The sequence below is a fragment of the Arvicola amphibius genome, chromosome 9 (assembly GCF_903992535.2).
Source record: "Arvicola amphibius chromosome 9, mArvAmp1.2, whole genome shotgun sequence".
Classification (NCBI taxonomy): Eukaryota; Metazoa; Chordata; class Mammalia; order Rodentia; family Cricetidae; genus Arvicola; species Arvicola amphibius.
This window is the reverse complement of record NC_052055.2, coordinates 73519073-73542459: the sequence shown is the minus strand read 5'-3', so window position 1 is coordinate 73542459 and position 23387 is coordinate 73519073. Positions and strand designations below refer to the sequence as shown.

The window sequence follows — 23387 nt, the reverse complement described above, 5'->3', positions numbered from 1 at the left end:
AAGCTGTAATTCCTTGGAAATTGATCATTTACAATCCGAGGTATCCCCTAAATGCTCCCAAGAGGTTGTTTTTAAAAGATTCCATTTCTGATTTTAAATTTATATATATATTGAACAGGATTTTAAAAAAATACTTAACAAAACAACTGCTTTCTACTAAGATTAAAATCATAATAGTCACATTTTAAGAACAGTTTCGCTCAAATTGAGATTGAAAACAATAAAAGTGGACTATGGTGGATTATTAACAGGTTACCAGTAGGCCAGCTGCCTACTAATCTCCCACATTAAGTGGAAAGCTCAAAACTTTCATAATTGGGTTGAAGCTTTTATCAATATCAGGTCAACTTTTGATCTCTAATTTCACAGCTAAAATAATTTCTTTTAATTTATATATGGGCGTTTTACCTCCATTTGTGTCTGCTCACCTTGTGTGTGCAGTACCTGAAGAGGCCAGAAGAGGGCATCAGTTCCTCTGGAACTGGGATTATAGGCAGTTGTGAGCTCTTAGCTGACATGTGGGTATTGGGAACTGAATCCATGTCCTCTGAAAGAGTTGCCAGTGCTCTCAACTTCAGAGCCATCTCCTTAGCCCCAAATCCTCCCTTTCTAAATTAAGATATATATTTTGTTTATGTATTGAAATACAGACCTACCTGCTGAAGATTTCTGAAAGCCGGCATGGTTCCAAGACTTTTCTTAGATTCTTAGTTATCTTCTTGCTTAGTAACAGTGGGGTCTCTGTCTGTTTGATTGATAGAGTTTTGAGACAATGTTCTGTTCTGCATGGCTTCACAGTTGTAGCAATCCTCCTGCCCCAGCCTTCCATCTGCTGGAACACCAGGAGTGGACAGACTGTCAAGCCCAGCTCGTAATCCTGTCTGTAGAGTCCTTGGCCACATTCTGCCCAGTGTTTCCAGATCTGTAAAACTGAGTGTAGGTCTGTCAGAGTAAACCGCATGGGTGTCCACTAGGGCCCGATGGTGAAAATGAGCAAGACCAGGTTCTTTGAATACACAGACTCCATTTCATAGTCTTGTTTTTCAACTAATATTTATCTTTCTCATGAATTTCCCACACCAGGGGCTATTTGGAGAGAGAAAAAGTATTCTCTGATGTCTAGAAATATACTGACCAATGCCAGATGTTAATTGCTATATATTAAAATCATGTTACTCATAATGGGAGCATATGAACTTGAGTCGATGACCCAAATCCAGCTCCCCAACATATATAGTTTTTGTATTCAAAGATATTTCTTAGGGTCAAAGTAGGATCCAATGTGCTAATTTGTTTTTTCTTTGTGGAGGCCAGAAGAGGATATGAGATCTCTTGGAGCTGGAATTACCAGCGGTTGTAATCTTCCTAAATGTGAGACCTGGGAACAGAACTCAGGTGCTCTGGATAGCCGGATGTGGCCTTAACCACTGAGCCATCTCTCCAGCCCCAGCGTGTTAATTTGTCAAGCCAGGAATTGTGGGTTTCATTAGACTAATTAGTGAAGCAAGCAGCATTTGCAAGCACAGCCCTGCACAGCTAAAGCTGCGAGTTAATTTAGGCAGCCACCGTGATTCCCTCCAGGTTTCTTTCAGTTGTATTCGACTTCATCTTGTGAGGTCCCTCTGCCATTTCCTTCCCCCCTGAGTTTTCTCTGTCACATCATAGGCCTGCAGGGCTCTAGCCAGCTTCTACTGTCTTACCCCCCCACCCCACCCCGCCAAGTACCACAAATCTGGTTAGGCTACGGGCATGCTAATTAGTGCCAGATGGGAGTTAAAGTTAAAGGCTTCTCAGACCAGGACTCCTGCCCTCACCTGAAACTCACTCTTTCGACAGAAAGCCAGCGGACCTGCACAACCTCGCTCCTGGAGCGCATCCGCCTTTCCTGACCTTCAATGGGGACGTGAAGACTGATGTAAACAAGATAGAAGAGTTCCTGGAGGAGACCTTGACCCCTGAGAAGTAATAAACTCAGTCTTTGCAGAGCTATGCAAAGGGGAGGGTTAGCTGTGGGAAGGCAGGCTCCCAAAGGGGCTGTTTCACTTTGGAGCAGGGCCTCTGCTTTTCAGCAGTGTGGAATGCCAATCTCAAAGTGGGTCCACTAAGGCCTGTTGCTAGAAAGTATTGCCAGTCAGTTCCTACACGAAGTGACTTTAGGGACCCTGCAGAGATCATTAGCTCTCTCTTACCCATTGGGCTTGTTTCCCCAACTCTGTTTAGTGTACCTGTAAAAACTCAAGATGGGGCAGACTCTCATCTTCAGAAGCAAGATGACGATAAACCAGGAAAGGGACAGTTGGTGCCTGAAATTAAATCAGGAGACGTAAGTCTGACCAAGTCACAGATAAGGAAATACTGACAGGACCTGGCAGGTGCCGGAACTGATGTCCTCACTGGGTGGGGAGGCGGTGGGGCATGAGATTAGCTGCTACCTATATGAGAAGAAAAGGCATAGTTTGAAAGATGACAGCGCCTAGGCTCACTGATCGCTGTAGAATCCTGTAATCAGAGATTAAAGCAATCATACCTCATTGTTAAGCCAGAAAACTGGCACTGCTTACAGAATGCAGCATGAACTAAGGGGAGCCAAGGGAAGATCTTGAGCAAACACCTTGGAGATTTTACTGGAAGTCTCACCCTGGGGGCTGGGAAAGGAAGTGGTGCAAAGGGTCGAGGATGTAGCTCTGTTGGCAGGGTGCTTATCAGGCATGTGCGAAGCCCCGAGTTCATTCAACCCCTAGCTACACATGAACCAAGTGTTTTGGCACATGCCTGTATCCTCAGCACTTGGGAGGTAGAGTCAGGGAGATTTGAAGTTATTTTTTTTTTTTTTGGAGTGCAGGATGTTCAAGACTAGCTGGGGTACCTGAGATCTTGTCTAAAACAAAGCATCAATAACAAATGGGCTGAGGTTCAGAATCAGGTAGGGGGAGCTGACTGGTGGCAGCCCAGGTAAGACAGGAGGAAGGGCTCAGCCGAGGAAGAGGAACGAGGAGACTTTAACGGAAGTGGAGTCCGACAACCAATCGCCCTCTTATGTTTACTGAAGCTGTGTTTACCTGTCAACATATGTAGTTCCCATGTTGTGTCAGACACTGAACTCTCTGAGTCCTGTCACCCTCATCAGCCCTGGGACCTGGGAGAAGGGGCGATCCTTACCCTCATTTTCATAGTCAGGCATGGTGGGATAGCCCAAGGCTACCAATGAAGCCTTTACCGTTGGAAAATTAGTTATCTCTGCTGTGCTCTGATGAAGCCCTAAGGATAACTTTTGTAACCATGTTAGGACAGCTTGTTTTCACACGAAGGGGAAGCTGCCTGCAGCCCATTGGAGGTGGCTGGGTACAGACTTTCAATAAGGACATTAGTTCAATTGTCAGTGCAGCCACACACAAAGCCCAGCAGGCCACAGCTAGCAGCCACAGATGTCTCTGGACAGAACACCAGCCAGCTGCTGGGATGGATGTGTCCCGAAAGGGCCGACTGCTCTTTCTTGCTCCCCTGGGACTCAGCCTCATTTGCTGCTTGCACTACTTGCGAATCCCACATGAATAACTGTTTTCAGCACCCAAGCGGAGTCCAGACATCGCCGGGGAGGTTAATACTGTCTCCTTGGAACAATCCTCCCAGGCAGGAACGTCTACTTCCACCCAGTCTGGCAAGGAGGATAGGAAAGCTCAGGAAGACATGTCCACATGTTCTTGTGCCAAGCTGGTAGGTGGGATAGGCTGCTCGCCCTACCAGGGGACATATGTCATCTTGACCCATCATCCCATGTCTGCTTTTGGCTTCAGGCCTCCTCTGTGAAAGAACATTCCCAACCCCAGACAGTTTACTGTCCTGGTTCTTCACAGTCAGGTTAGTCAAGACCCCTGGCTCTTATCACCCCAGTCAATGTCCACAAAGGACACAAGGACTCTGGGAGTATATATTTCATAGTTTATTAAATTCTTCCTGAAGGTCATTATCAAACTTATTGTCTTCTTGTAAATCAGGTTGTAAAGGTTCCATTGTCTAACAGGACCTAGTAATGCTGGGCAGGGCCATTCTAGCTTCTCCTGGCTGCTCACTCATGCTATGGGTGCTGAGCCTGCTGCCTCCCACCCAGGTCTTTTCTGAACTTCAGTTAAGTGGAGGAGGTGTGAGGAAGGACATTCCAGCCAGTCTAGTGACCTGTCTAGGTCGTAGGTCCTTGAGATCATTAACATCTTCAGAGGCCTCCTCAAATAAAGAGCTCAGTGACAAGACCATCAGTAACTACCATCAGTAGTTACTCAGGATGTTGTTCACAGAGAGTGTGTCCTTCTATGCTTCTGCACTGTCAGGTGGGGGCAGGTGCTGCAGTTACTGGCCAGTAAATATCACCAAGCCAATGCCTCAGCTCTGAGCTCAGAATCCTGCCAATCTACTCTCAAGCCACAAACATACCCAACTTCCCCACCAACTTGGGCAGGAAGATGGGGTGGCTTGCATCCAGAGGCCTGTGGCATAGTGTTGCCTGGCTTTCTGCTTCTCCAGGGGGCAGCAACACTCTGTTTCCTGATATTGCGAAGCCATGCATTTCTTATCGTGTGGCTGTTTGTGAAAACTGCCAGAGAGCCAAGACTTTTCTCCCTTCATTTTGTTTGTGAAAAGAGAGGAAATCACACACAAATACTCCAGCACTTTAAAAAGATTACCCTTGGTTACACAGAGCATTTAGGGTCACGATGAAGAATACTAGCTTCTAAATGAGACTAACATCCTTCCTTTCTGTGGACCAACCCAGTTAATGCTCAGGAAGAAAGTCTAGGAGCTCATGTAGAGTTATTGTTGAGACAAACCTGGCCCTTGCCTGTAGTCTCCATCCCATAGCCAGAGTTTCCAGATTCAGAACTGAGAAGCACGGCTGCCTAGACACCAGTCACACACCCTGGGTGACTTTAGACAAGGCTCTCTTCCTCCTGGTGTAATCATCATGAAAATGAAGGGGTGACACTATGTCCTCCAAGATCCCTTGCAGCCCTAAATCTGTGACTGCGTGAGTTTCACGGAGGTCTTTCCTAGAGCTGACTGTTTTAAAATAATCCTAGTGGGTAGAAACTGGGATGAGAATTCAGGGGGTGAAGGTGGCTGTGAGACTGCTCAGCATGTATGTTTGCCTTTGCCAGCATGAAGGCGAGAGTTTAGAAACTCACTGAACTGCCTGGTAGGCACGACTGACTGCCTGTAATTCTGTCTGTGGAAAGCAGAGGCAGAGGATCCCCCAGAGCAAGCTGGTTAGCTAGATTAGCCATATTGAGGCGCTCTGGTTTGACTGAGAGACCCCCCGCCTCAACCAATGAGAATCGGATGGGGATGTAGTGTGATGGAGGATGATTCCAGACAGCAACCTCGGGCTCCCGTATGCACGCACACACATAACCCCCCCTTCCCACGTCACACATTCAAAACATGAATACACACATGCACACACTAACAACCAAAGAAGGAAAGCATAGAATCCAGGATACTAATCAAAAACCAGCTGGTTACATGGTGTACCATCCATCCCCTCAGTCAGCTGGTCACACGGTGTGCCATGTCAGGCAGCAGGCATGCACTGAGCGTTACCAAGGATGGAAATCAAGGCATCGTAAGTGCAATGTTTTATTAAAAATGTGTACAGATCTCTTGCAGCAGTAGAGCAGAGCCATGTTCTCCTCTCCCTCTGAGGGGTGGACACAGCTTCAGACGCTCCCACAGGATGCTGCTGCACGCCTTGAATGTGAGCTCTGGAGTCTCTTACATGGCTTCAGGTCTGTGCTGCCACATGCAGTAACATGAGGCACAGTGACGTAAGAGGACAAGGGCATTTGCCACTGAAGCAGAGTCTCAGTGGCCGGTGCGGCCCTCTTCCACCTTGTAGCTATATGCGCATGGCCTCCAAGGTCTTCGGCAGAGGAAAGCAAAAGAGGGGCACACATAGTGCTTTCAAGGGTCAGAGTCATGAGGGGTTACATCACCCCACCCCTCCCCATTCCACTGGCTAGAATCTAGTCACATGACCACAGAGTAACTGGCTGGGAAACGTGGACAAGCCCACAGATATTTAGTAAGTGGGCACATTTGCTGGCAGGCAAATTTAAAACAGAATAAACAGAAAACACTTTTCTAATTTTGATTCTCAAGCACTACGTGGTATTTTGCAAGGCACCATGAATGAATGTCTATTCAGCCCAAAAGTAGGGCACCATAATAGACCGGTGAAATAATCCCACCCAAGTCGTGCTCGGTAAATCAGCGAGTTTATTAGGATTACTTCAGGGGCGTGGTCAACTCAAAGAAGAACCCCAACATGGAAGTTACTTATAAAGTCACCCCTGGGTGACCACTGCATCCCTGGGACTCGTGTTAAACCCGACGCCAGCTCCACCAAGGAGCTTCCTCTTCCCGGGGGGGTTGCGGGGGTGGAGCTGAGAGCCGGGCCCTAGATGGAGGACTTTTCCAAGGGCAGTATCTCAGGCATTAAGCCCTCCATGGCCCCAAAAGCAGGGCAATCCTAGTCAACAAGATCACTGAAGAACAAAGAAATAAAGAAGGATGGCAAACGATGTGTGCGTGTGCACACGCATGCAGGTTTGTGCACATGTGTGTGCACGAATGGAGGCCAAGGTCAACCTGGGTGTCATCCCTCAAGCGTTACCCCCTCTCTTATGAACCATTCACTCCAGATCACAAAGACCCATGTTTATAGTTAATGATGAGTGGCCACTTGCTGCTGTCTCTGCCCACTTCTTCCTGGCCATACACACTATGACTTTGGGAAAAGAATGGTTTTGTTTTGTTTATTTATTAGTAGTGAGGATCACTCTATGATGGTGGTATTGGGGTAAATCTAAGGGTTCCCACACGTGTGAGCGCACCTCCTCGTTCAGTCTTAATGCAAAGGTCCTAAGCTTGGCCCTATCTCTTGTATTTTTTATAGCTTCACAATGGGAAACAGTGTAAGGAACGGAGTGGGGGATCATTGTGAATCTCCCTTCACACTTGGAAATCCAGGTGATAAAAACACAGGATCTTTGAACAGAGCCAGGTTCAGTTCTTATTACCACATATATGTACTCAGTGCCAGGAGTCATTTTAGAGGCACCCAGGGGACACTCTTCATGTGGAGAAATGAGTTTGGCATCCACTGCTTCTGGCCAGCCAGGATTGTGGTGGTGGGCCTGACAGTAGGTGTCTATCTTCATGGATTCAGGGGAACTAGCAGGGACCCCCACCCGACACAGAGGCCAACGCTGTATCACTCTGTACCATTGGTGGTGGTTCCAGGACGAGGCCTATGCACGAAATTCTGGTTCATTGCCTGAGAGTCTGACTCAGTTTGGTTGAGGCTCTCAGTACCTCACCGGCCCCGGATTTCCTTTATTATGAGTGAGTGCTGAACGCCCACCCTTCCTGTAGGATGACAGCAAAATCCCAGAAGATGGTAGCCTCAGCCAAGAAAGAGAATGCTGCCCCCTGCGATACAAACAGGCTTGTCCCTAAAGTGACCCTTTCTCACAGTTTCATAGAGCACCGTGCCTTCCCTTCCAGGTACCCCAAACTGGCTGCGAGACACCGGGAGTCCAACACCGCAGGCATTGATATCTTCTCCAAGTTCTCGGCCTACATCAAAAACACCAAGCAGCAGAACAATGCGGGTGAGTGACCCTCCTGGGGATGCCTGGCCTGGGTCTCTTCGTGCCAAGTGCTGCATCTTTGGTTTGCCCATGGCCATTTCAGAGCACCAGGCCAGAGAAGCTTCTGGAACCGATGTTGCTTGTTCTTTTCTCTTCTCCCATCACCCTCCTGACTCATAAGGGAGGTCACAGAACCTGCTGCCTGTAGCGTAGGAGAAGCTGACTCAGAGGCAGGGGTGTAGCTCATTTTGGAGAACTACCTTATTACACAGCAGAAGGCAAGACATGGAAAGGCTATTGGTGTTGTGCAGTGTCCCCAGACATGTGACTCCATCAGTGTTCACAACGGGACACAACTTCCCACTTCTTTATAGTCCAGGAAAAGCTTTTCTGGGCTGACAGGAAGCATGAGAAGGGCAATGAGGGTCAGAATTTGGTGAAGGCTACAGACCTAATTCTCTTCACTATGAGCATGTGGGGAGTCTAGGGATGGGATTCTAAAGGCCAGGCTCCTTCCTCCACACAGCCCTTCCTTCCTGGCATTGGCTACAAACCTAGGACCTGCTTCTCCTATGATGCCCCATCAGAGGGGACTGAGTACACCACACTTCAGTTCAGGGAATTTCGGTCCCTCATTCAGGAACGTCCTTTGAAGATTTGCTGAGGTGTCTGAATGGGGGTGTGTGGGACCTGAAGAGAGGTTGTGAGACACTCAAAGCAAAGGGGTGGGGTAGACGAGGGAGAGAATGAGCTAGATCCTCAGGGTCCAGTACCAAGGCAAGCAGAGGAAACGCCATGTGAATCTTCATGAAGAAAGCAGTCAGTGATGCACAATGGACCACAGGAAGATACCAGGTCCTCTTGGAGTTCAGATCAGCGGTTCCTCTGAGTACTCATGAGAAAAAGAAAAGATGGGTAGTGAGAACAGACCCAGCATAACAGGAAGGGGCTAGAGCTGTCACAGATACTGGGATTTTAGTTTGAACCTGGGGGCTCAAAGAGATTCATGACAGGTCAGGGTGGGAGGAAAGTGCGGGAAGTCGAGGAAGGATCAACTGGCTCACAGTTTGAAAACACAGGACCGGAAGTCAAGATTGTCAGATACCAGGTCCCTTTGTGTCCAGTCTCCTGTGCCTGCTGGTGGAGGAGGAAGGCTCCAAGTCACACACACACAGTCAAATTAGAAGACAGGAGGCACGGTCTGGTTTAATCAAAGGGAATGGGAAGAGCTGGTTAACGGGCCAGCAAAAAGGAAAAGTAATTTCTGTGGAGGCACTTGAAGTAGGAATCCATCCTCTGAGAAAGTTTCTAGAAGGATTTCAACTAGAGATAAGGCTGCAGTGTGTAGGAGGTCAGGGAGATGGGAAAGGCTAAGACCAGAGGTCGGGAAGAGGCCAGAACTGCAGTGCCAGTCTGTGTGTCTTTGGCTTTATCCCTTGGACAATCACATCGCTAGAAGGATGTTAGAAGCACTGTGAGAGAGCAGCTTTTGGAGGGTACTTGGTGATCTTGCTTCACTATAGTTTGAATACTGTAGTTCACTGAATAACGCCCTGTCCCTCAAAGGTCACATGCACCTGTTGACCTTGGCCCTCAGAATAGGACCTTGTTTGGAAGTGAGGTCTTTGTAGGTGAGATTAGCTCAGGATCTCAACATGACTTCATCCTGCACTGAGTGTGGTCCCTTAATCCAATGACTATTGTCCTCATAAAAAGATGAGAGGAGCCAGGCGCTGGTGGCTCACGCCTTTAAGCTTTTAATCCCAGTACTTGGGAGGCAGAGGCAGGCGGAACTCTGTGAGTTTGAGGCCAGCCAGGTCCACAGAGCTAGTTTCAGGACAGCTAGGGCTGTTACACAGTGAAACCTTATCTCAGGAAACAAAACAAAACAGCATCATCATCAACAACAACAAAAAGCTAAGAAGATACACACAGAGCTGCAGGGCACAGAGATTCAGGGCAGAGGGCCACAGCCACAGCCACAACCACAACCACAGCCACAGCCACAGCCACAGCCACAGCCACAGCCACAGCCAAAGCTTTCCAGAAGCAGAAAAAGCAAAGGAAAAGTTGACATTTAATTTGGCATGTGAGAAATGTCCCATAATTAAGTCATCTGGCGAGTGGTCTTTTATAGCTATCACTCCAAGCAGACTAACACAATCCGCCATTGGTGTTTTCCCACTGTGGTGACAATAGCAACTATTAGTGAAGGGAGGGTCACGCTGACTCACAGTTTGAGGGTACAGTCCATCTTGGCAGGAGGGTGGGGCGGGGGCTCAGGGCCTCCGTTCACAGTGTGTCCACAGGCAGGAAGCAGGTGGAAGCCGATGTACTCAGCTGGTGTTCTCCTTTTATCCATTTTATTAAATCTAAGACCCAGCCCATGGGATGGTGCCACCCACGTCAGGGTGGACCTTCCTTCCTCAGTTAAACTTCTGTGGAAACCCCCTCCTAGACATACCCGGAGGTCTGTCTCCTAGGTGATTCTAAATCCAGCGAAGCTGTCAATCAAGCTTAAGTATCACAGCCCTCAGAACTTCCTGGAAAAGAACAGTTATTGACACTTTGCTGGCCAGGGGCCCAGAGGCCAAGAAGAGGACCAGGGACATCCTTCTTTCCCTGAGCTGGCTGGCTCTTGGATTCTGTTTCTTCAGACTCTACACCCAGTGTCTTTTTTATCTCAACCACAAATATCTTCCTCCATACTTGTCATAGTGCCCTCAGAAAGATTATCTCATTTGAGTCTTCCAGACTTTTTAAATTATAAATGGTATTTACATATTATCCACATATGCAGTTCTGTTACGGCCAAAGCCAAAGCAACGGTTTGCACAGAATACCGTGTGTCGATTTCCTACGAACTCAAATCCTCCCCAGTTTTCCTTGTTTCCCTTCTTCTGTTTCACCCTGGTTTTCCCCACAATGGGCTTTGCCCTTCTGCCCTCCACCAACTCATTTGCACATTTCAAAGCTCACACAGGTCTGCTGTCTCAAGAGCTCTGTTCTTCTCAGCCCCACACTGAGATAGCCCATGCTGGTAGCAAGCCCTACCCACTGCCCCGCACGCCCTTTCACGTTTCCTTCCTCCTGTCCCATACCCAGTGTTGGTAAGCAGGATCCTGACATCCTTAGGCTCAGAGAGCCAGGGGCCCATGCTTCTGCAGGCCAGTCTTCCTTGTAGAGACGGCCTCACTGCTGCAAGAGAGCCCAGAGCCACACTCTCAAGCCAGAGCCAGCTCTATGCTCAAAGCCCACATGCCTAGGAGACAGGCCATGGCTCTCTCCATCCTCTGGGAGCTCCAGGCTGGAAACTGCAGGTTTTCTGACATCCATCATTTCTTGCTGGCTCTTTAGTCAATCCTCTGTTCCCGACATCCCTCTTCAGATGGTAGGCATCTCCTAATTCACTTTCATTTCTCTCATTTTCAGTTTTTGAGTATTTTTTAACTTGGTTTTGTAGTTCCTGTGTGTCAGGGTACACATGTGTGGGTGGAAAGGTGTGCATGTGCACATGTGTATACACGTGTGTGGAGGTCAGAAGTCAATCCCAAGAGTCATTCTTCGGATGGCATCCCCTTGTTTTTCTCGAAACCACATCTCTTGCTGGCCTGAAACTCTCTGCTGTGGCTAGATCATGCTGGCCAGTGAGCTCCAGGAAGCCCGTCTTTGACTTCTAAGTGATGCCATTGCAACTCCAAGCCACTGCGCGCAGTACTGGGGACCAAACTGAAGCTCTCGTTATTATGCAGGAAGCACTTTGCCAGCAGAGCTATTTCCAGCCCCACCTTTCTCCCATGAGCAGAGCCTCCTCTTCCCCCTCCCCCTAGACACATTGCCGATGGCCATCATCTAGTCCTGTCCCGTCACCAAGAAAGCTCAAGAAAAGCCGGTGCCACAAATGCCATTCAATGGGGTCAGTCATCCCTCCACACACCTCGGCATCTAAGGAGTGCCCAGTACATGCTAATCATACCCACGCTGCTGGACACACAAGACAATCCTGCTGCTCCTGTTCTCTGTTCCCCCTTACTACCCACCTCCCACCGGCGTCTGCAGGCCTCTCACCCATCGGTTTCTTTCTGCTTCTTAGACTTCTGTTCTCCCTTTCTTGTTTAATCCTTAAGATTATTATGGGTGGCGAGGGTGCATGCTGCAGTGTGGGTGCAGAGGTCATAGGACAACTTTGGGGGTCAGTTTCCTTCTTCTACCTTTGCATAGGGCCAGGCTTGCCAGCCAGGCACTCTTACCTACCCACTGGGCCATGGCACTGGCCCTATTTCTTTTTATTGTTTTCTGTGGTGCGCATGTGCTCACAGGATGCTGGGAACAGAACCTGGGACCTCTGCAAAGACAGGAATTGTTCTTAACCTATTCCTAGCATTTGAGCTGTCTCCCTAGCTCCATCATTTCCCCTTTTCTGAAGGTTGCTTCCCAAAACATATGCACCCCAGATTGCCACTGGTATGATCCTGATCTCACACCCTCACACCCTCAGCCTCTTAGTGTGCTTTGTGCGTTGTTTTGGGTCTGCCTCCTGTCCCTTTCATTGCCCCATCCAGATCCCCTTGGTCCTCTGTGACCAGATTCTGCCTCCAGCTTGTCCCAACCCTTCCTTCATGATCTTTTCAAATCCCTCACAAGTGACTTGGACTTTTTTATGAATGGATCATGAGATTCTATACTCAGTCAGCTGTGCATAAGCAGATGATAGCTCTGTTGTCTCTCTGAAGACATACCCTCTCACCCCTCAACACCCCTCCACCAATGCCCCCTCACTACCTGACTTCAGGAAGACATCACTGTCTTAGTGATGAGCCGAGTGCCAACACTATGTCATCACAGTGTGAATTGTGGCATCTAGATGCTCTGTTATATTATGACAGCACTTCATCGTGAAATCGGAAAGCCTGGTTAGCCATTCCAATGCTCCCTCGTGACGCCTATACACACACCCTTTCTCACAGCACAGAGCCCATGAGCTATGAGATTCAGCCTCTCGCTACCACCCGGGTTCACACCTGAGCCTTGCCTCTTGCTGACCTCACAGCGCAGGGTTTGCCTCAGTTCCTCCATCTGCAAACCAGGGAGGTTAGGTGTGCTCCCCACACTCATTCCTATGACATGATGGCTCTCCTCGTGTGTCAGGCCAGCTGTTCTAGGGCCGACCGCTGTACCTTCGGGCAATTTGAGGAATTGGATATTTGGGGGACTAGATCAGGAAGTGAGCACGATACTAAGGTCAACATTTGAGGCATGTTGTCTGAGGAAGGGCAGAGGGAAAGGTGGGGCATTCGGAAAACCAGCCTAAGAAGAAGAGGAAGGAGGGAGGGGTCACGGAGACAGGAAAGGCAGAAAGTTTAAAAAGAAAAGCCCAGGGTTGTCTATGGGAAACCCCACGGTGCGGTGCCCAAGGCTGTGAATCTCGCGCACTGTGCAGCTCCTGGAATTCTCAGTCTCTTCCTCCTCTGTTTCCCGTGGGCGACACTGATTCCCAGGGAGACCCCAGCTGAGTGGGGAGTCAGGATTCCTCTCTCTTGGACGGCTGGTGCTGAGATGGCTCTGAATGGCAGAAACCTACAGAGAGGGTGCTCATGGCCCCAAGGAAGGACACCTTGGGGGTGAAAAAGCGGTCAGGCCCTAAGAAGTAGTTGTGTGGCTGCAGGGATCCCTGCTCTCTCCTCATACGTGGCTTTTTCTGTTGAGCAGGGGAAAGCTGTCACTTGGTTGGCATCGGGATTTCCAGAATCCTGAAGCTCCTGCTTTCTTTTTGGCACACCCTCTTCATCCCTGAAGTCAATAGTCAGGCAACGATCTCTATTGTCACCCTGAATACTCTGATGCATTGTGACGGTCACATGACAGTGTCCAGCCTCCCTCTCTAATTCCCGCCATCTCTGACTTGAGTGATGTGAGGCACAACCCTTGCCTCCCACCCCTACTCCGAGGAGATGCTGCCACAATCATGGGAAACCCCAGATGAGCCAAGATGGGTGGCGGGAGCAGTAGTCCTAACAACCCTGCCTGACCCCACTGCAAGGCATGCACGTTCTGCTGGAGACCACAGTTTGGCTCTGAGGGTTCCCTCTTCCCTGCAGGGGTTCCTTTCACACTCCAGTACATTGCTCCTCCACTCTCTGTCATCTCCCGAGACACCCCAGGCCTCTCCCTCTGAACACTCATCTTACAAATTGCCGTCAGAACAGAGCTGAAAATCTCTGCCAAATCACTTGGCCTTCACAAACTCCTTTTTAGCGACTTACCATAATTTGGGCGTAGCACACTGCATTCTACCGCATTTTTCCCAATCTCTCTTTTCCTTACCCTTCAATCCTATCAGTTCCTGGGACACATTTCATGTCTTATACCATATGGCGCATTCCAGGCAATTAGCAAGGGATGGAGTGCACATGTCTAATTCTCTATTCTTATTAACTCATTTGAGAGTCCCTTTTTATTTCTTTCAACCCTATCGTGTTTCCCTCAGATACAGTTAACATTCCTGCCCGGAATTACCATCCTCGTTTTGGGAAAGAGTGTCAGATTCTCTATGTTTTCTTTTTAGCTGGTGGGGAATGGGCCATGTGTATGCACTGGGCTAAGACAAAGATCTGGGGTTTTATTCCCCTTGGTTCACATTCACCGTCTTTGGTCCCCAGCCTTTGTGGACATACCACAAATGTTGGGGAGAGAGAGATTAAAGGTCCCACTTGTGAGGTGGGAGAGCACTCTCTTTTCCTGCTAAAGGACTAAAAGGTCCCAGTAGTCTTCTCTGAGTGTGGACTTTATAAATGTCCTACAGCCATGGGGCTTCATCCCATGGGGTTTCTCAGGCTGTCTGATCACGCATCTGTGAGGTGACTGTTTTCCCAAGTTTGAGTTCTCCTGTCTCTTCTTTGTTCCAGCCTCCATTTCTCTCATTTTTACTCCCGTGTCCCTCTTTCTTGGGGGCCTTCTTTTCTATTTTAAGTGTATAATTCACTTGTTCTGTTAGCTCCTCATAGCAAAGCATCATCCACTAGGAAAAAAAGTGAGAAAAAAAGCAGAGAAGGGTTATATGCTTGGGGTGAGTGCATACGTGTGTGTGTGTGTGTGTGTGTGTGTGTGTGTGTTTGTATGTGTGTGGGTGTATGTGTTTGTGGTGTGTGTGTATGTATGTCTGTGTGTGTGTGTGTGTTTGTATGTATGTGGGTGTATGTGTTTGTGGTGTGTGTGTATGTATCTCTCTCTCTCTCTCTCTCTCTCTCTCTCTCTCTCTGTGTGTGTGTGTGTGTGTGTGTGTGTGTGTGTAAACCAAGAGTCCAGTACCCGGGACAGCCTGCCTGACAGGCATGGTGGGCCACCAGCATGGCTCAAAACTTCCAAACAGATGAAGCAAAATAAGGCTTCTGGTCAGTGCAACCTGGTTCTGACTACAGATAAAAACAAACCAAGCTCCCCAAAGAATAACAAATAGTCCTGACTTGAGCCGCAGACACCAAGGGGCTGCTGTTTCCATTTTCTTTGGCTCTTCCCTGTGTGCTTTGCCTTCCTACCCAGTGACTCCAGGAGGCCAGGCAAGCTCACCCTTTCTGTTTTCTCTCCACACAGCCCCTGCCCCTGACTTTGGCTGCACCCCCCTCCCCACCTCTCCTGTGGCCACTTCTGTTCTTTCTGCATCCTGACCTGATTTGCTTCTTTTTGTTCTTGTTTCTGTGAAAATTCCATGAGGCTTTGCTACATAGGACTGTGCCATCCATTCTGCTGACCCTTTCTGTCTGGAGGATGCACACATAGCAACCTGCCTGTGGTTTATGTTTTATTTTTTATTTTTTTTTGAGACAGCGTCTTGCTCTATATGTAGCACAAGTTAACCCAGAACTCACGAGCAAGCATCCTGCCTCAGCCTCCCAAGTGCAGGGATTACAGACACGAGCGGCCACTCGTGCCTGTCTTAGGGTTTTATTGCTGTGAAAGAGACACTATGACCATAGAAACTCTTTATAGAAAAACATTTAATTGTGGCTGGCTTACAGTTCAGAGGTTTAGTCCATTATCGTCATGGTGGGAAGCAGGCAGACATGGCACTGGAGAAGGAGCCGAGAGTTCGACATTCTTATCCGCAGGCAGCAAAAGAAGACTGTACCACACTGAGAGTAACTTGAGCACATAAGGTCTCAAAGCTCACCTTCACAGTGACACACTTCCTCCAACAAAGTCACTCGCACTCCAAAAAGGCCACACTGCAGTGCTACTCCCTATGGGCCCAGCTCTCAAACACGTGAGTCTGTGGGCGCCATTCCTATCCACCCGCCGCAGTTCCTAAGATAGATTTGCAGGTGTTTGTCTACTTCTGTTCCTAAGGTCACCATGGGCACAGTGAGCCTGGCCCCCCTCCGTCTATTAGCAATCAAGAAATCGCCCTGCGGACATGCACAGAAGTGAATCTAATTAGAGACAATGTCTCAATTAAGGTTGTATCTCTCTAGATTATCTCTAGTTTTTGTCAAGTTGATAAAAATCCCACCATCATACCCTATGTTCATTATAACCACAAAGACCACGCTTTCCCAGACTGAAGAGCAGCTGCTTCCATGTGGCCTTCACAGGAGACAGAGTGATAAGAAATAGGTGCAGGTACATTAAGTCCAGGAACCAGTCTTCCCTTTATGAAAGGCACTGAAGCTATCAGGCAGGTGTACCATGATACCGAAATCCACCCACCCTTGGGACATTTGCTTTAGGTCCATTCATTTAAAATGTCTCTGAGCAGCTGAAGACCAAAGATGTCCAAATGTGGGCGCTGCATTATCTTAGACTCCTGGTTCCTACCAATCTTCATTGAGGCTGTTTGTGAGACGTGTTACCTCTCCTACTGTTTGCCCTGGGCTCCCCTGTGGGAAAGGAAGAGGTCCAGGTCAACACGGCCTCATTCCTCAGCCGTGGCTGCACTGGCCTCTCCTGTGCAATGATGGCGCGTCAACTCTCACCTGTGTCCTCTGGCCTGGAGTCACGCAGCACACTTGTCTTGGGTCAGAGGCTGATGAGATCTTTCCGTGAAGGGTCAGATGGGAAATAGTGTGGTTTTGGTAAACTGCACAAGCTCGCTCAGCTCTGCTCAGCAATGCCTTTGGAATCTTCGCACACCCCAGACAGTCCATAAACAAGTGTGTGTTGCTATGTTAAGTGAACTTGGTCTCTGGATCCTAAAATACTATCTTCACACCCTTTTCCCCATGTCACAAAATACTGTTCTTTCCACTCCCCGGACTCTGCAATTGTGTAAATGTAAAATGTAAAGACCAATCTTAGCTCAAGAACAGCATAAATACGGGCAGTGGATGGTGGTTTGGTTCTGCATTGTGTCCACTGTTTCAGGCAGTCTCTGGTTACAGCGGCATGCTCTCTAGATTTCGCTGCATTGACTCCTGTCTGTGATGATATTAAAACACCTTCTCCCATAGCATTGTTGTGTCAATCAACACTTGCATGCACGCAGAGCTCTTAGTTCCTAGCACCTATCACTGTGGATTCTGAGACTGCTCTGTGCAGGGTTTCTATCAGTGGTTTCCCACTGATAGAGAGGCATGTGCTGCCCTCTTGTGGCAGACAGAGAAATCGGTCCCAGAGACGATTGAAGACCTGTAGTCTCAACTTGGGGATTTCAAAAGGGGCCAGGTCTCCAAAACACCTTCCACAGTCTTTGCCCATACTAAGGGAAGGATGGACCTACCAGGCCTAACAAACTCTCAGAGGCCCTGGCAAGCTGCATCCTGAGGCCTCTACACTTTCCTCTCCCACATCCAGCACCACCAGTCTGAACCTTTACAAATTTCTTTGACCTAAAACAGAGACATGTTAGGAAGGACTTGAGAAGCCTAGGAGGGCTATTAACATAGAACTAAAAAAACCCTTATTATCTAAAGCCCATGCCTGCTCCAGAATGTCATGAAAGCCCACTGCTGTTGGGGACAGAGGCCCGCTTGACTTATTTTTTTTTCCTTTAGATTCCCAAGATGTGGCAGGCCACAGTGAAAATTCTCTCTCTCTCTCTCTCTCTCTCTCTCTCTCTCTCTCTCTCTCTCTCTCTCTCTCTCTGTGTGTGTGTGTGTGTGTGTTAGAGAGAGAGTGTGTGTGTTCAGTACTTTAAAAGCAAGGCACTTAATATCTTCTCTCTCTCCCCTCCTCTCAGCATCTGCTCATACCCTGGACCTTGTATAGAAGCCTGGCTTTTCCAGAGGCTGTGCCCAGCCCCTACTCAGTCAGCCTCCTCCTAACTTCCAGGACCTGGTAAAAAGGCAGAGGAGGCAACAAACAAAACCAAAAACAGTGGAAATATAAGTACAGTGGTCCTGCGACTTTCTCCAGGCCAAGCAGAGCTGTGGCTGGCAGGGCTGTGGCTGGAGGCTCCGTGTCCATTCCACTGGGAATATTCCCTGATTCATCTAGAGATCAAGGCTTGTTAGCAACTCAGACCCCAGTCTGAGAGAAGCCCTGAGCAATGGCTGCAGGGAACTGCTGTCAAGTTGCTGTTATCTTTGGGTTCCTGGGTGGCCAGACCTTCCATAGAAAGCAATCAAAGTTCCTCTTCCAAAATGCCTTCGCCACAAAAGGGGCTCTCCAGACTGCCTGTCCCTGGATTCCCCGCCTGCCACTTGCCAGCTCCGGGTATTTTGTTGGCTGGTTGGTTGGGTTGAAGTTGTGCTTTGATTAGCATTCTTGCAAGGAAAAACAAACAAGCCAAGCGCTGTAGACCCACCTCCAAGATCGGGCAGGCCCCACGCCGTTAGTCCTTTCTTCTATGGAGACTACAAGCTCCAGTGGTTGTGACTTCCTGTGCCACCCCCCAGGAGCTGCCCAGGGGATCCCTCCAGAGGGTCTTTGGTTTGGATCCTTATTGAGGAGGTTTCTGTGATTTGAATTTTAACAAAGTTTGTTCCGGAAACTCACCAATCCTTGGGTAGTAGTGAGGAAGGCGGTTAAGGTGGTTGGTGGTGGTGTGAGGGTGTTGAATGGGAGGAGGGGGAGGAGTGGCGGGTCCTGCGTGGGTGGGCTCATTCATTAGTGAGAGTTTGCTGTGTGGGCTCCCGGACTACAGTAGGGTGGAGACCACCAACACCATTCATGTGGAGGAATTTCCCACTGTCTGACCAGAATGAGTTCTGCTGGCCTAGTCTGGCCTCAGATCAAGACCTAAGGGCTCGGGGATAAAGGAACATTAGATGAGTGACTTACACAAAACTTAAATGCTCTTTTACCCATGGCTACTGTGGCTATGTCCTGTTTGACAGATCTCACTTCATCCCGTGTGACAGATCTCACTTCATCCTGTGTGATTCTTAGATCTGTGCAGTCTACAAATAAGTTTCTTAATCTCTCTCTCTCTCTCTCTCTCTCTCTCTCTCTCTCTCTCTCTCTCTCTCTCTCTCTCTCTCTCTCTCTCCCCCCCACACACATACATACACACACAATTTTTTTGTCTGTATTCTGATGGCTTTATGTGTCAGCAAAGGCCTTGCATGCCTCCTTAACTAATCATATCAATTAGATCTAATTTAAACTGGAGCAAAGCTAAGCCTTTGCTCAGCTTCTATCCACGACGATGCGACCCAGCTTGACTGTTGAGTGTAGTGGTTCTGGACCACAGCACTGCTGCATGGGTGTGAGTGTCAACAATCCCTGGTACACATCGTTTGGAAAAGCAGAGTTGATTTTTATGGTGTCTGTGTCCACGAGCCCTTATCCATGATTGGGACACAGTGTTCTAGAAAGATTCTCCTACATTTCCCTTGAGTCACCATGGAAAGGGGCTCTGGGAAGTTAGCATGAGGAAGGAGCTTCCCCCATTTTGGAACAGCTGTGACTGAGAACAAGATGAACGCCTAGTGGACTGTGGAGACTGCCAGCGGAAACCTAAACATCCCAGCTTGGAGTCAGCCTTTCTTGTTGGACTTTCTTTGGACCACCAGCCCCCCAAATAATCAATGAAATGGAGACTTATTATTAATAATGAAAGTGTGGCCTTGGTTTAAACTTGTTCCCAACTAGCTCTTAAAACTTAAATTAGCCCATTTCTACTAATCTTTTTTTCTGACACATGGCTCTTTGCCTCTCTCCCATTCTCTATATCTGACTCCCTCCATATCTGGCTGGTGAATCCTGCCTCTCTTCTTCCCAGAGTTCCTATCTCTGTCCAGAAGTCCCACCTATCCCCTCCTGCCTAGCTATTGGTCATTCAACTCTTTATTAAACCAATCGGGTGCCTTAGGCAGGTGAGGCAAGACACAGACCCATCTTCACACAGTGTAAACAAGGTCCTGAAACAGCAGCTGATAAACCCTCACTGCCAATTTCGTTTCTTCCCCGTACAGATTAGATAGGAGGCACTCAAGGACACTGCTCAGACAGCTAGGGTAGGGGAACTGGGACATCTTCGAAAGTCATCTGTATTATTTTGAAGCCCCATTAATAAAAACTCAGGGACAGATATTGGGGTTACTCCTGAAGATCCAAAGGGCAAAACAGGCAGCCACTGAGACCTAAACCTCAGTCCAAAAACGGTGATCCTGCCTCCAAGAATTTCAAAATGAGACTATCCGTGAACTGTCTCTTCCTGTTTTATAATCCTCTGTAGGGCTGGGATTAAAGGCATGCACTGCCTGGTTTCTATGGTAACTAGTATGACTAATGGGATTAAAGGTGTGTGTCACCACTGCCTGGTCTGTAAGGCTGACCAGTGGGGTTGTTTCCCTCTCTGATCTTCAGGAAAACTTTATTTATTAAAACAAAAATGAAATGCCACTACATTAGTTAATTATCTCTCTCATTGCTGTGACAATGTTTGTGTTCTGTGAGGAAGGGAGCATTTATATTAGCTGGCAATCTAATAGAGCAGCCTATCACAGCAGCTGTGTCGGGCATGCCCCCGTTGCTGTAATAAAATGCCACACCCAAAAGCAGGTTAAGGAAGACAGTGTTTGTTTGGCTTACAGCACCGAAGGGATAGAGTTTAGGATGGTGAGGGAAGCGTGGCAGCAGGTGCAGGAACTAGAAAGGATCGAATTTCATCTACACACAGGAAGCAGGGGGAAAAGAGAAAGGGTGGAGAGGCTGTACCCCTCGAGCCTGTGCCCGCTGATGTACTTCCTCTAGAAACCTCTGCCTTCTGGAGGTTCCATAACTCCCCAAATAGCTCCATCGGGGGCATCTACAAACCAACCAACACAGCAGGGGAAGCATGGCGGCAGGAAGCTGTGGCTGCTGGTCACATGGCACGTGCCATCAGCAAGTAGTGCGAGATGAGCCAAGTGTGTGCTCAGTTCACTTTCTCATTTGTATGCAGTTTGGTAGCTCAGCCCATAGTCTGGCACAACTCCCATTGAGAGTGAGTCTCAAACATAAAGTGTCAAGTCCCTCTCTGCCTTGAGTGACTGAATCCTCAGGGGCTGAAAAGCAGCTTTTGAAAAAACTATTTCTTATAATTTTCAAAATTATAATTCCTCCCTTCAAGCCCTCCCATATATCTTTGCTCTCTTTCAAATCCATGGGCTCTTCTTCCGGTTATTGCTTATAAGCACCTATGCATATGGATGCACACCTATTTCTAAATATAACTTGTTCACTCTGTGTGTTACCCATTTGCATGTCTTCAAGGCTGACCATTTGGCATTGGATAGCCAATTGCTGTGCTTCCCTGGGGAATTATTTCTCCTGCTCTCAGCATCCCCGAGTTGCTTGTAGTTCTCTGAGTGGAGCTGAGGCCTCTCGGGCTTCCCCCTACCCCCACATTAGCACGTCATTGCAGCTGACCTTGTTCAGTTCACACTCAACCAGTCACCCCGAAAAGTGGCTTTGAATGACCCCGTACCACGTCTTCATCTGAGAACAGTGCATTTTCCTCAGTGACAAACAAAATGGTTTTGAATCTCTGGGCAGTAACTGCACATGAGTTCTGTTTAGTAAAATTGTTTATCCCAGGCTGTTCATTTGTCTTCAGTGGTCAGCCTTGTTCCTGATTGTGGTAAACCTATGGGCTTCTTTTCAACTAACAGAGAGGGGTGGCAGACGTATTTCCAGCATTGTCTGCTGCTTTATCGCCTGTTGCCGGAGTCCGGTTCCAGATGAGGGCAGGGTCTGAAGATGGGAGGAGGCAAGAGCAGCGACGGAGGAGGAATCAAAGATGGGCACCTCTTAGTTTCATTTTAGGAGAGATGGACAGAGAGGAAGCACATGCCCCCCCCTCATGGTCCTAAACGAGGATATAGGGAGGTGGTAAGGGAGGGAGGGAGCCAGGCTGTCGTGGTCGGGAGAATCTTGCAGCCTGACTGACTGGCAGCCAGAGTACTTCTTTATTTATACAGAATTTAGTAAGTAGGAATACATTCATGTTGTTCCAAAACATAGACGATATCATTTTTGGTTTTGGACGTGTGTTTCACTTCCTTCTGCTCCTCTTTTACTCATCATTAATAAACTATGACAGAACGGTTACCATTTTCTAGCATTTTCCCTCCAGTCTTGACATCATTGATTCATTGATAAACAGAGTTGTCATTGTTACTCATTAACCCCATAAGCCAAGTTTTAAGAATCTAGAGGCCTATGACAGCCTGTTCTCAGGCTGGTAGCCCTGGTTGCTTCAAGGACACTAGACCAAAACAAAATCTTCAAGCCAGCCCGGGCATACTGCCATGTCCCAAACATTATTAACTCTCAACAGTCAGAGTGCCCAGGAAAAAAATCCTCAGGCCAAAGCTGCTGCAGTTATTATTCAAATTCTGGCATTATACAATGTTTATATTTTATATTTTTATAGAATCTGTCTACATGTCTAGTCCTGGCATTCCGTTCTTCCTTGGTCACATGAAACCACATTGGTTCTGCATGAGCTAATGTTTCTCAGAAAGGGAGATCCTGACATCTCATTCTCTTATCATATTTCCCCTCCGTTCTTTGCTCATCAATATGAGTCTCTGTGTAGGGCAGAGGTAATTTCAGCTAATCTAATGTTGTGGCTGTATATGCTATGCAATTGCCTGAGTGTAGAGTAGGAAGAGGCTCTCAACCCGAACTGCGGCCCGCTCCTCTAGCCCACCAAATCTTGCTAACCTTTTTAAGTTTTCTTTGTTTTGGTTATCTTGTTCCTGTGTAAGTACAGGAGCAGATGTCTCAAGAATATCTCAGAGCCTCGTAAAGAAACCTCTGGCTTCTTTACATAAGTCAAACCTCTGAGGCATAAAGAAGACATTCAATAGATAAGGCTGTCTCCCTAGAGCCAGGGAATAGTGTGCTCATGACGGTCCTGGGGAAGCTCAGAAGCATTATTCCTGGGAGAAGGCATAAATGATTCATGAGAAAATTTCCATCAATCCAATATCCCCAAATTGTGCAAACATTTAAAGCCTCCTCCTCCCCCCCCCCCCCCGAGTAAGCGTTAGGTGGAGATGAAAGCCAAAGGTTGCGCAGGGGCCATCACATGGCTCAGCTTGGCTGGATCTTTGCCAAGCAGCTGTGCCGGCTTTAATGACTCCTGCCATTCCCATCAGATACAGCCGCGCCAACCTCTAGCACGGCCATCCTTCACGTTTCAGAGTAGACATTCAGGTCCTGACTAGGAACCTGACAGTGGCAGCAGCACGTGGTGGAGGCTGTTCTCCTTACTGCAGCCAGGAAGCAAAGGGTGAGAAACAAAGTGGAGAGAGCTCCAATACAACATGCCCTTCCAGGACATGATCAGAGAGACCTATTGCTACCTGAAGTTTTTAC

At 48.1% G+C, this 23387-nt stretch overlaps 1 protein-coding gene across 2 annotated transcripts in view; it reads left to right on the top strand.

Moving 5' to 3' along the window:
- The window catches only part of Clic5 (chloride intracellular channel 5), a 147237-nt gene that overhangs the window by 98613 nt on the left and 25237 nt on the right, over window positions 1–23387 (top strand). For both annotated transcript variants that reach the window (XM_038344006.1, XM_038344007.1), the window contains exons 3-4: window positions 1837–1962; window positions 7558–7664. In XM_038344006.1, coding sequence (XP_038199934.1) covers window positions 1837–1962; window positions 7558–7664 — 233 coding nt within the window. The remainder of the gene's footprint in view (window positions 1–1836; window positions 1963–7557; window positions 7665–23387) is intronic.